The 13982-nt window shown below is 39.0% G+C and overlaps 1 protein-coding gene and 1 non-coding gene across 3 annotated transcripts; both read left to right on the forward strand.

Annotated features, from left to right (window-relative positions):
* Positions 1–1724: 1724 nt before the first annotated feature.
* On the forward strand, positions 1725–13748 carry tmf1 (TATA element modulatory factor 1). Of its 2 annotated transcripts, none has more exons than XM_040003037.1 (17): positions 1725–2383; positions 2503–3872; positions 4565–4668; positions 5018–5144; positions 5334–5439; positions 5615–5757; positions 8274–8440; positions 9675–9831; positions 9953–10045; positions 10226–10382; positions 10500–10692; positions 11778–11847; positions 11934–12026; positions 12128–12247; positions 12385–12543; positions 12661–12786; positions 12927–13748. In XM_040003037.1, exons 1-17 carry the CDS (start codon positions 2248–2250, stop codon positions 13065–13067), a joined length of 3462 nt encoding a protein of 1153 aa, XP_039858971.1. In that variant the 5' UTR covers positions 1725–2247; the 3' UTR covers positions 13068–13748. The 2 variants fall into 2 exon arrangements, with proteins under 2 accessions (XP_039858971.1, XP_039858972.1); XM_040003038.1 differs by having other exon boundaries at positions 2506–3872.
* trnar-acg lies at positions 11476–11548 on the forward strand. The gene has a single exon. It is a non-coding gene; the product is annotated as a tRNA-Arg (tRNA).
* Positions 13749–13982: the final 234 nt, after the last annotated feature.

The following is a 13982-nucleotide window of genomic DNA, read 5'->3' on the forward strand; positions in this document are numbered from 1 at the left end:
TGGTGTCAATGTTTTGGTGTGGTAGCATCTCCAGTGATACGATGAAAAAAGAAATACTTCAAAACCAAGAGGAAAAATTGGAGAAGCACTAATGTTAGGGGTTTTGTTACTATCTAAATTCTCCTGTCCTCTTTTTCTGGCATGCTGACGCGTCCTCCGTCTGACTATGAACCTATACGTAACCAAATGTATCCCGTAGCATGACAGTAAATCTCTTTTCCTAAACTGCAGGGATCAGGCTCAACAAAACCATGCACCTTCTTCCTGTTAGGCGTTAGCTGTGTTAGCTGTGTTAGCTGCTCAATTAAAAAAAAAGAAAATGACAGATAAACCGAAACAAAACAAAGAAAATGTATAAATTCTACTAGATTTGCTTCTATCAAACAGGTGGAGCCTAGGTGTCTAAATCTTCGAAAACCTCTCCTGCAATGTCAACATCTCCACCCAACTCAAAAAGCCATCAACAGCAGTTACTTACTGAGGTCCCCCTCACATCCAAAATCTACCAGAGGAGCAGGCCAGCAGGCGTTCTATTCATTTTTTTTAATCTAATCATTTTTATGTTGTTTATATATATATATATATATATATATATATATATATATATATATATATATATATATATATATATATATAAATGTTAACACAAAAGCTGTTAATGTTTTGTTATATGGTTCCATCTCTAATTAGATCACCTGTATTTGTGGTGCGAAGCCAATTTACACTTGATATTAAACATCTTTGTAATTTTCTTTTTTTGGATGAGGTGGAAACAACTAGAAAATGTGTTATATAGATGCACACTGTTGTTGCTCATTTCCTAGAAGTTAGTTAATATTAATGTATGGTTTGCACCACTTAACCAAACTCAAAACCATGACCCCAATCCCTGCTCCAACAGTTCAGATGATCAGCTGGGTATTAAACATGGCAGGTGCTTGATAAATGGATCAGAATCAGGTGTTTTAGAGCAGTTAAGCACCTAAAACCTAAAACAAGCAGTCTCAAATACCAAAGTTTAGAGGCACTACTTTATCAGTATTGCCCTAAGAAAGGTGATTTAACTGCATAGTGTCCCTGAGGCAACAAACCAGAAAATACTGTTTTAGCAAACAAATTACATCAAAATCCACCTTTAAATAACCAAATATTTTTCCTCACATATTCAAGCACATTCACATATTTTTAAATATAGATATTTCCAATTAAATGTGTTATAATGAGATTATTCTTAGCAGGAGTTGGCACTACGTCCTATGTGGATCTGGTTCCCAAAAGGATTGCTCAAGAGCCAGGGTAAACTTCAGAAGATTAACATATTTACATACAGCCTTTGAATGCCAGGGTTATATCACAACAACAAAAAAACAAAATATATATATTTTGTTCATGTTCTTATTTTCAGACCATATTGCAATGTCCTTTCTCTAAAGCTGAATTTTTGGTTTTGGTTTTCCTTCTAAGAAAGTTCTTTGCATCAATCAAACAAACATTTTGGTTAATAAACACTGATGAAACGAATGACAAATGGTTTCAAAGTCAAACTCTCTTTTACTCCTTATTTTACTCGTATCCTGTGTTAATAAATAAAACACAAAAATAGATTTAAGAGACAGTTTAATAACCAATAATACCGTTTACTGGCTGATAGCTGTCTGTAGTGCTAATATTTACGGAGGGGGAGGGGCACGGACGCGCTTCCTCGCTGGGTTACGGCTCAGACCGGATAATGACGTCACTGTGCTACGTGGAAAAGGAAGCAGCGAGCAAGCTAATGCTAGCATTGCTACAAGTTGAGAGCGACCAAAACAAACGATGACAACCAAGGAAAGTAGCCGTGAAATTTGGGATTAAACGTGAGAATGGTCTGAATTTGCGATGGTTGCAGAGTTCTGGGGATAACTGTATTCCTGCATGACTGACCTTTGGCGTGAAAGCGATTTTGAGGGCCAGCTTGTCAGTTTTCGATCCGAAACTATAGTGCATTGGTACTGTCCATATACACCAGAGGTATGCATTGCTAACTAGCTGTTTGGTAACTTGCTGTCATCAAAGCTTGGAGTGGACAGTCCGTTTTTTGACAGTGCAGATTATTCCCAACCAGTCGGCGTTGATTATATATCTATATAAAAAAATGGAAAAACGGAAAAAATAAACGTATTCTTCTGCTGACGCTGAATTCGCTCTAACATCCGTGTTACAAATCCTGAACTTGGAGTTTGTTTGCTGTCTTGCCTTATAAGCAAAATGAGTTGGTTCAACGCATCTCACCTGTCCAGCTTCGCTAAACAAGCTTTAACATCAGCTCAGAAGTCAATCGACCGAGTTCTGGACATCAAAGAGGAGGACCAGTGGGATGGTACAACTGTAATGCCCCACGACGGTAAGTAATTAATGTAATATAGCGTGTTAACAGCTAATGTTGATGTATGTAAATGATATGCAAATGTAACATTAGAAGCTAAAGCTATCGAAAGACTTGACATAAATAATCTTTCTCAGCAGATGTCACATTACCTGGAAAGCTTTCATTAAGTGGAGGCTGGGGGCTGACACAGTGGGAAGCACCCGCCGAGGAAAAGACCATCACACCACCCCCTTCATCGGAAGCCATCACTACTCCCGTCACTCGTACTGTTGTGGATGAATCCGAAAATTTTTTCAGTGCCTTTTTGTCACCTGGAGATTCACAGGCTGTCACCAAAACTCAGGTTGTGTCGGTACCCCCTACTAAGTCTCAAAGGCGGCCTCAAGAGAAAGAAAAGCAAATCAAAGAGGCTGTTGTCCAAAAAGATGTGGAGAGTCAAATGTCATTCGTGGTTGAGGGTCCTCAATCTGGACCTGCTGATAAGATCCATGAGAGTCAGAAAGCTGCTGAGATCCACGTGGTGGAGATCAAGCCCTCACCAGCAGACACTGTCCTCCTGCAGCCAGTTTCTCCTGTTTCCTCTTCCAGTGATCTTCCTTGTGACTCTGACAGTAAAGCAAGCAGTGTGAAAACAGATGCTGACTCAGTAGTTTCTGTTGACTCAAAAGCAGAGCAGTCACACACTTCAATAGAACACCAACCAGAGAAGGATACCACAGATTCCCCTCAACCTAAGAGTGCTGCCCCTTCTGATCCGTCACCTCCCGTATCCACTAAGGAAGTACTCCTAGAGCATAAAGACTCAAAGACAGAGGATCGTCAGAATGATACACCCTCTCCTCCAGTTAGTGCTTTCTCCTCAGGAACCTCAACCACCAGTGACATTGAAGTGCTTGACCATGAGAGTGTGCTGAGCGAGAGCTCAGCCAGCTCTAGACAAGAAACCGGTGAAGGAAAGACTGGCCTTCACCTAATGCAGGGCTCCTTCCAGCTTCTCACTGCCTCCACATGTGGAGATTTTCCTCGACTAGAAGACTACCCAAAACTCACAGAGAGCTGTGGTTCCTCCTCAGATGCATTTGAGCGTATTGATTCCTTTAGCGTGCAGTCACTGGATAGCCGGAGCGTCAGTGAGGTCAACTCGGATGACGAAATCCCTGGCAGTCGGACTCTAGCATCCGTCACTGCGGGTCCTGCCCCTTTAACAGTGCAACAAGCTGAATGTCAGAAGCAGGAAGGTGGAGAGGCAGCAAAGGTAGATGAGAAGGAAGAAGATGACGAGGAGGGATTCACTGAAACAATGCGGGAGCAGTCGCTGGATGAGATGGAGGAAAGCGGACGAAGTGCGACACCTGTGAATAGCGAGCAGCCCGAAGACTTGACAGAGCAGGAGGCTAATCTCTCACTGTCTGATGCCACCGCTGCAGCTGAAGAACAGATCACTCCACCAATCACTGCAGAAATGAAAAGTGCCTCAACTGTCCAGATACTGGAGCTTCAAAAGGTAACCAAATCCTATCTGCATCTGGTCCTGTCATTTGAAAAGATTGTTTATGCAATGCACATACTGCCAGATCTAGTTGAAAAAGTCCACATTGCTTCTAAAATCCATTGAATACAACCTGCAAAATGGTTACTGCTCAAAGAAGGGTAGGTTTTTATCTGTAACTGAAAAGTAATGTATAACTGATGAAGTCGCAAATGAGTCGCATTTAAAAATAATAAATTTACAAAAAACATTTTTAGCATAGTTTTTCTCCTCCATATGCAAGAAAGGAAGAAATTGCTTTGTTAGATTGTCACGTCACAGCATCATGACAGATTGTGAACTGTACAGCGCTTGATCTTCAGCGCATTTAGTGTGACTTTAGGTACTTTGTTTTTTCTGTTTAAGATTATTTTAAAGCTTCTTTTTAATCAGCAATTTTATTGAATATTTGCTTAAGAAAGGACTAAATCGTTTACTTGGTTGTATTAAAAGTAGTCATGGATTTATTTTCAGTGAATTGAGTAACAGTGCTTATAATCTAAGTAATGTTTCTCTTTATCCATAAATATGTATTTACCTGACAAATTGGAATCTTTATTGATAAACTTTAAGAATTTTGCTTCTTGTTCAAACAGAACCAAATGATTTCTTTTGCGACATTTTTAGAATCTTCTGTAAATACAGAGCATGTTGTGGTCACGTTATAGGTTATTGATGAGCTATCAGGGCGCCTTGAGAAGAGAGAGTCTCAGCTGCTGGCAGTTAGCAAAGACAAGGCCACACTGGAGGAGGAGTGTGACAATCTGAAAGAGTGAGTATGAGGCAGACACCTGGTTCACAAAGGAAGTGTAAACAGTCTTGCCAGGAGTGCTGGTCTTCCTGATATGTAGGTGAGATGAAATGTCACCAGTATAATGCCACTGTGCAAACACTGAGCAAGCAAGGGGAGAATAAGTCAATCTGATTTAATGAAATGGATTTCTAAATTGTCATGACAGTACTGTAAGAGTCTGCTAAGAATTTCAAATCCTTTACTTAAAAATTAAGTGACTCTGAATTGTCATTACTAATCTACTAGTATGGATTTTTAAACGCTGGCTTGGTCTTGAGGTTGTCTTTCAAAATGAGCTTTTAAACTAATGAGGTCTTTCGTCCTCCAGTGAAGTGATAGGTCTGAAGGAGGAGAGCTCCACTGTTCAGTCCCTGAAGGAAGAGTTCACCCAGCGTATAGCAGAGGCAGAAAGGAAGGCTCAGCTGGCCTGCAAAGAGAGAGACATAGCTAAGAAGGTAATGCTAAGAGCTCTTAGTCTGTGACTTGTTAACTTATGATTAACAAAATAAATAAAGTTCTCCAAGGGCTGTGCTGACCTTTTCATGTATTTCTCCTACCACAATTACTTCTAGATGGACAATTAAAATTTTACATCTCCAAAATTTTTGTGGCAAAGATTTTATTTTATTCTTTTGGTGCTGTAGGAGATAAAGGGTTTGCGAGAGGAGCTTTCCACAAGACTAAATGCCAGTGATACAATGGAGATCATCAAGGAGAAGGAGGAGCAGATCAGAGGTCTGCTGGAAGAGGGTAAGACTTGTTTACGGAACATGTTTTTTTTCACCGCAACCAACAGATGGCATAATCAACACTTGGTCAGACAGTAGCTCTTACTTGTTACAGGTTAGGTTATTACTGATTACTTAGCATCACATATCGGCTTTGTTAAAGTGTCTGAGTAGGTTTTTATTTTTCTCACTTTTAGGTGAAAAGCTGTCCAAACAGCAGCTACAGCACAGCAACATCATCAAGAAACTGCGTGTGAAGGAGAAGGAGAGTGACACAAAGATCACCAAACAACAAAAGAAAATCAAGGATCAAGAGGAAGAGCTGAGACAGCTCCAGCAGGTAGGGATTTGGGATGTGTTCAACACTGCACTTGAATAAAAGTTCATACCCGACTGTTATTTAAAGCATTTTAGTTTTAAGGCAGTTTAGTTTGAGTTTTTGTGTTTAATTTCATTTTCTTGGATCAACTTATTTTGTTCTCTCTTCCTTCCCTCACCTTTAACCGATCACGGCTTCCAGTTCTTCCTGTTAAGAGGGAGTTTTTTCTTTCCACTGTCGCCAAGTGCGTGTTCATATGGGGTTCATCTGATAGTCACTATTATTTTAGGGTATTTACTAGAGATGGACCGATCCGATATTACGTATCGGTATCGGTCCAATACTGACCTAAATTACTGGATCGGATATTGGAGAGAAATAAAAAATGTAATCCGATCCATTAAATATCAAAAAAGCACCTCACAAAACTTGCGACACGGTGTAACTCTGCTCATAACCGTAGCACGTCGAAGCAGTGTGCGTCACGTGATAGAGCTGCTGTGTGTATTTGTAGCCAAACCGGCATTTCATCTCCGAGGAAGTTATCCCAGAGAGAAGTAAAGCAAATGTGTAAGTTCATCTCTGAATGTTTGTAAAGCATTCCCGCGTTAAGTTTAACAACCAATATATGGAGCGACTGCCTCTTCTCTCTCTCTCCCTCTCCTGCTGCTACTTCAATCATGAAACTGCTTAATGATCAGCTGATCGGCTTTTCTGTCGTGAGTCCGTCTCTCTTGTTTGTTTTTGGCCCACTTTGCACCAGAAAGAGGAAACCAGCAGCTGAACAACAGCAGCACATTTCAGCTCGATAATCTGTTGTTAGAATTTATTTAATATTACTTTCTACACCAGGATCTTTTTCTATGTAGCTGACGGCTGGTAACTGTGCAGGGGCGGATCTAGCAAAGTTTAGCCAGGGGGGCCGATAGGGCATTAAAAGGGGGGCACAAAGACATACTTTTCTTTCTTATTCTCATTTAAAATGTCTAGCTTTTAATAAATACTTATCCGAATCTTACACCCAAAGTTTTAATCTGATGTAGAATATATAGAAGTCCATTACTGTATATAGTAACTGTTAAGTCTAATATATATACCCTAGTAAGCTATAGTACTTTTTCCTTTGGGAAGGTACCATCTGTGCAGTCTGCAATTCTGTTGAAGAAAGATGTTGAATCTATTTAATTATTGTAGAAAATGTTTTTATTTCTGTGCATTTTTTTTCTTCACACTGCATCAAATTAAAGTTGATTATGTCGATTAAGCATCACGGGGTGGAGGGTGGGGGGTGGTTCCCTATTTTTTTTTTTTGCTGGGAGTTTGCAACCCTATTAGTTAGGTTGCTTAATATTTCTGCTAAGTACTCTTTAAAATACCAGAATAGGAAGGATGGAGTAGGTTTAAGGTTATTAGATTGATCAGTTTTGCTGAACTATGAAATATTTTGGGTGCAGTGTATTTTTTACATACGTATAACAGAATAGCTTTAGTGTTGTTGTTTATTTAAAGTTGAGTATGAACTTATACAAAATGCAGCAAGATATTAAAAAAACAGTTTTATTGATTAAAAAACACACTACATCAGATTCATATCGGTATCAGCAGATATCCAAATTTATGATATCGGTATCGGACATAAAAAAGTGGTATCGTGCCATCTCTAGTATTTACCTTACAATGTAAAGTGCCTTGAGGTTACTGTTGTGATTTGGGGGTTTATATATGCAATTTAATTTAATTTACAATAATTTTTAAGAAAATGTTATCATAATTTTTAATTAAAAACATAATATTAATATTATTAATTCTTTGTTTTCAGTGTTTAGTGGTTAAATCTTATGTTGGAAAAATCAAAAGGTACCTGTTAATTAGTTTATAATTAAGCTGAACTTGCTCGTAATTGTGCTGATTGGGAGCGTTTTTATTCTTCAGCTGTCATTTTATGGGAATTCATTTGGTTTTATTACAAGAGGGGTTTACTTTTATTGCATGTTTTGGCATGTCCTTTCAGTAATGGTACTAGACGGGCTTGTTTTAAAAATGAAAGTAATTCCAAAATGCTTTCAAGCTCTCAACAGCTGTCACCTCCTCCGCCCTGTTTTAAATGAAAAAGCCCCTTGAATCATACTCTTGAGACTGTGGAAAATAAAAATGTCACTTTCCAAAATGATGAGTAAATGCACACCTTAAGAACACTGTTACATTTGCTTACACTGTTGAACAATGCTGCTCATACTAGTTTTCTCAGTTTGTTATGGTAGTGTAGATTATGGCTTCAACATGGTCACGTGTAACGTAGGGTATGTCAAGCCAAAGTCTTATACTTTGTTTTCTTTAGATCTCCTGCAAGAAAACAATGTTGTAAATCATGGCATTTACTAGTCATTTATTACTGGTAAATGTAACATGATAAAGTCACTTTTTCTCAGTTGTTTTTTTTTCTCAAACACATTTGTATCTCATTTGCCCATCCAGTGTAGACAATTATTGATATTCACTTCAACTATAAAATGATCATGGTTTCCTGTTATGTGCAGGTTCTAGATGGAAAGGAGGAGGTGGAGAAACAGCACAGAGAGAACATCAAGAAGCTGAATGGTGTGGTGGAGCGCCAGGAGAAGGAACTGAGCAGGCTGCAGTCAGACACTGAGGAGCTGCAGGAGAAAAACAGGAGCCTCGAGGCTGCTCTGGACAACTCTTATAAGTAAGCAAACTAACCTCATAAGCTTGCAACATGACAAATTCTTTGCAGATCCTAAACGGTCACTGTATAGATATTCATATGTTAACCAGAGCTATTAGAGTGCACTCATCCATGTTGTTTTCTTTTTGCAAAGTTTTTTCTCTCCCTATGTTTCCCTTGATACTATTTCCTCATTGCCATATTTATACTGTGAAGACACAAATTTTGGCCAAAAGCCAAAAACTAATTTGTGTGAGTCAGGCTGATTAAATCTTTTACAACCACGAGTTGAACTTTGATATGTATTTTAAAACAGAACAAGCCATGTGGTTGTTTTTCCACATGCCTTTCATTTAAAGTGACAATTCATGGCCATGCTCGTTCCATGTACACTAAGGCTACGTTCACACTGCAGGTCTTAATGCTCAATTCCGATTTTTTGATCAAATCCGATTTTTTGTCTGCTTGTTCACACTACAAATAAAATGCGACAGCAAACGCTCTCTAGTGTGAACGCTCAAAGTGGCCCGCATGCGCAAAAGAAGACGTCACACACAACGCGCTCTGTTTAGACCCAGAGCAAACAGTATTGTTTGACTGATGGCCCTTAATATAAAGACTTCAGACTTTACGTTTCCCAATTTTTGCTTTAAGTTATTTTATTTACATAATAATGTAAATAACCTAATAATGATCAATATTGTTGTTTTAGAGAGGAGCGGTGCTTCAAAGGAAAGTTGCAGATTTCTGTTAGAATCTGCAGATTATACAGTACAAATAACATGCTCACGTTTCTCCAACGTTGTCTTCCCAACAGTTTCACTGACATCTACACTGGATGGCCGGGAAGCGTTTGCAATGTCTTCTCCGGAGCTGATAATTGGCGTCTGTCTTGTGTCAGTGACGCAAAAGACGGATTTAATGCGAGTTGACCATTCACACAGCAGTTGCTTTCTGAAACATCGGATATGTATCGGATTCAGCACCACATACGAAAGTGACCCAGATCGGATTTGAAAATATCAGATTTGTGCCGTTCACACTGTCATACCATGATCGGATATGGGTCACATAGGGTCAAAAAAATCGGATTTGATGCGCTTTCGCCTGCAGTGTGAACGTAGCCGAAGGCATCTCATTATTATATTACCTTAGAGCCGGGACCACTCTAAATAAGTATACATAGATACATGTGCTGATTGTAATATTTATGGAAAGTCACAGTGATGATGGTCTTCTTCAATATCTCTGTTAGGGAGCTAGCAGAACTACACAAGGTAAATGCCAGCAGAGCCAGTGAGGCTGAAGAGGTGGCTCTGAGCAGGGAGACGCAGGCCAGAGAACAGCTGAGTCTGGCTCTGGAGAAGGCTCAGGAGGAGGCCAAGATACAACAGGAAGCCCTAGCAAACCAGGTAACACTGGGCCACACACTAAATATATAAAACACCTGTGATAAACATCAAATATAAGATACTGGTGCAATTTAAAAAATAGTTAACTCAGCATTATATTGTTGTCTAATGCTGTGTACAGGTGGCTGACCTGAGGCTGGCACTGCAGAGAGCAGAGCAACAGCAGGCCAGGAAAGAAGATTATTTGAGAGAGGAGATCAGTGAACTTCAACAGGTAACATACTATTTCCAACTAAATTATCTCAATAGACGAAAAATACATTTTGATAGAAGAAAATAATTTTACAACAATTTCGTGGTACATGTACAATGACCGTAAAGGGCTCATCTTTTTTTAAATATAGCAACAGAATTCTTTTTTTAATGCATGCCATCATTTCTTGTCTTCTGTCAGAGACTTCAGGATGCAGAAACTAGGAACCAGGAGCTCAGCCAGAGCGTTACCTCTGCCACGCGACCTTTACTGCGACAAATTGAGAACCTACAGGCCTCACTGGGTGGTCAAACGGCCTCGTGGGAAAAACTTGAGAAGAATATCTCTGACAGGCTTGGTGAGACTTGGGGATTTAAGCTTGTACACCATGTCTGTGTAAAACAAACAGCAAATTACAGTATCGTAGAAAGCGGGGAATAAAAGCTTGATTTGTTTTTGCACCCCCTCTAAACAGCGGATGCCCAGGCGCAGCTAGCCATTGCTGTGGAGAAAGAGCGATCAGCAACAGAAGAACTGTTGTCCATTAAGTCCCAGTTAGCCTCTCTGGAATCCCAGAATTCCTTGCTTCGGCAGGAGAAAGCCAGGCTTCTGGCACAGCTGGATGCTGAGAAAAACAAGAGGGAGAAATTGGAAGATGAGAGCAGCAGGTAATAAATTTAAAAAAACCAACCAAACAAACTGGAGTCTACAGGGTTAAGTGCTCATGTAGATCATCCCCATCATCATGTATACCGCGTTTACTGTATGTGGCTTATATGTGGAGTTAAAGTAAACATATGTGTGGTTAGTTTGTTTGATAATTATCAATTTTTGCCGTTTGGTTGTTGGTGGCTTTTCTTTGCTTTGCACAAAAAAAAGTGTTAGTGTGACTGTCAAAAATGGGATTGTTCTCCACGTTGTCAGAGAGGCTTTGTGTAGAACTTAGAGCCTGACTTTGAATTTCATTTGTCTTTTTTCGCTGTGGTTTTTCTTATTGGTTCCAAAAACCTGCTTTGAAACATCAGTTAACAACACAAAGAGTTTGAGCAGCACAATGAAATGCTGCATTTATTGCATTAGTTGCTCTGAATGAAATGAAATCTCTTTGGTTGTGGTTTTATGTTGTGCCGATAGAAAAATATTCTGTGTCAAGATTAATGGTGAAAAACATCTTACAGTCTCTGCTAGGCTTTGTTTGTAGATTGCAGTTTGGTTTTGTTCTTTCATATGTATGTGAAAAGAAATGAGTAGCTCGGGTTTTTCTCAGTGAGACAGGAAAACTGAGTCACAGTAGTCTTGCTTGTAATGCTAATCCTTCCTGGAGTGCTTTTGTTTTTCAACAAAGCCATTTGTGACTGTGAAGCTGAGGCCCCTCAACACCCACTCATGTGTCAGCACGTGGTTTCAGTGGCAGACTGTTTTCTTTGATGAGGAAAGCAGAGGGTGTGGTGGGGCCAGTGGCGCAATGGATAACGCGTCTGACTACGGATCAGAAGATTCTAGGTTCGACTCCTGGCTGGCTCGTCACTGTTTTTGGTCTTTTAACAAAAAACAAGTTGTTGGAAATATAAATACATTAGATATAAACCTTTTTTTTTCTCCCTGAGGAACCATGTATCTTCTCCTTGAGTAGAAAAGTAATCCTTTATATCACACAGTTAGGCTTTCATTTGTAGCATTTCACAGATGTATTGCACTGTTTTTATTGCTGTTTAATTTTTTTGGTGACTTCATGCTCGTTTTATCAATGTAGGGATCGTGTTGAATTGGAAAACCTGCAAGGAGAACACAATCGAACGTTAGAGGAAACAAAGAAAGAAAAGGTACCAAAAAAGCTATTTTCTACTTATGATGTTGTCCTGTATGAAAATGATTTCTCATGGGCATCTTTTTTTGCTCCTTCTACCAGTTACTGCTGACTAATCAGTTAGAGATGGAGAAGATGAAGGTAGAGCAAGAAAAGAAGAAATGCTATTTGGCACAGGAAGCACTCAAGGAAAAGGTTTGAGAGAATCTCTTATACGTTGTTCTTTTTCTTTTCTTTTCTGTTTTGACTTTTCTTCATTCAGTCATGACTTCATTATTTCAATTGTGTCCTATCAGGAGCGAAAGGCCACCACACAATCAGTTGGAGAGGCCCTAGCATCATCTACACCCTCCTTGTCTCGCTCCAGCTCGATGAGTGGGGCAGACAATGGGCTGCACACTTCTGTTCTTTCACAGGTGCATTCTACTTTTCTCATAGAGGTAGTTAGGAATATGATAAAAAAGGTTAAGATCTGTAAACTGAAGATGAGTTTTTAAATGCTGTGATGTCCTTTTGTACATTATTTTTCTCCTTCTTCTTAATCCATCTGCAGGATGACTCTTTAGACCATTCGCTGGGCACTATGACTATGTCCATGTCGATGAGTGGGACCAACCTGTATGAGGCGGCCAGACTGTCTGGAGGCTCCAGCATCATAGAAAACCTCCAGTCTCAACTCAAACTGAGAGAAGGAGAGATGGCACAGCTGCAGGTAATGTCGAATTAAAATTTTAGTGATTAGGCTGTTACTTCTGCTATCAGCAAATGCACGCAGTTATTTGTACTGCACCTCACCTTTTTTTCCCTTTTCTTTTTCTCCCCTTTTTAGCTTGAGATCGCTAATCTGGAGAGGAGACGATCTGTGATGGCACAGGAGCTGGTTCGACTCACAAATCAAAACGATGAGATGGAGGAGAAGGTGAAAGAGATCCCCAAGTTGAAAGTTCAGCTGAAGGTACAAGGCTGTACAGTGCAGGGAATTAATGTTATACATTTTCCATGCTGCCAGATGTCAAAACTTGAATTGAATCATATTTCCTCTTGAGAGGGCTTATTTGCAGAGTGTCTTCTGATTATTGTGGCTTTGCATTTCAGGATCTGGAGCAGAGGCATAACACCATTCTGCAGATGTATGGAGAAAAGGCTGAAGAAGCAGAGGAACTGAGACTGGACCTTGAAGATGTAAAGAATATGTACAAAACCCAAATCGACGAATTGCTGAAGAACCAGAAATAAACCAGTTTCCTGTACGTGTTATTTTGGGGCACGAATCAACTGACAATATCAACAATAAATGCATTCACAAGAAACAATGAGGCAGAACTTTTAAGTTGAATCACTGTGTAAGAAGGAAATTCATTCATATTTATGTTATTTTGTTTTAATTGATTATCGTATGCTTTATTTAAGTGTCAATATTGGAATTGTGCAAAGCATACAATGAATACAGAATCAGTATGTGAAGAATTGTCGACGTTGACTTGACTCGTCCATCTGGAATCTTTGGGAGTTTGCTTTCAAAATTTCTTGTGATTGAACCTTTAACATAGTATTGTATAGTTTAAATTGTATGAGCTGGTGAAGGTTTTTTCACTATATGAATTCATCCAACATTTCTTCATAATCAGAAAGGTTTAAGATATATATAAAATGTATTGTACAGAGAAACTTATGTATTGTTCTTAACACCTTACAGATCACAAAGTGTGGTGTAGGCCTGAGTAGTCTTTGAGTGAAATCCTGAAGATTGGATTTCAAACTTTATACATATGTAAATTAATATACATTTATTAGGTTAGTAAAAAGTAAGTTGGTTCTTTATTGTTAAATCACACAGAAGATTGAATTTTCATTGCATTCAAATAAAACACTACATCTCAGTGCAACACAACAATAAATCTGTTCTGAACAATTCTATGTGTCTCTTTCACTTTTTGGCAAGACTAAAACTTAAAAAAATGACTGATACAAATTACTAATGCCATATTGCAACACCTAGAATGTGAGATGATATTCTGAAACTGAGTGGTCTTAGTTACATTTGAATAATATTCTGTAAGAGCCAAAGCACATTAACAAGTTTGCACTAAATATTTGTGTTTTTATTATTAAACTGAATGATGTATTTTGTAATAATGTGGAGTGTGGAGA

Source organism: Simochromis diagramma, unplaced genomic scaffold (genome assembly GCF_900408965.1).
Source record: "Simochromis diagramma unplaced genomic scaffold, fSimDia1.1 OVJJ01000646.1, whole genome shotgun sequence".
Lineage (NCBI taxonomy): Eukaryota > Metazoa > Chordata > Actinopteri > Cichliformes > Cichlidae > Simochromis > Simochromis diagramma.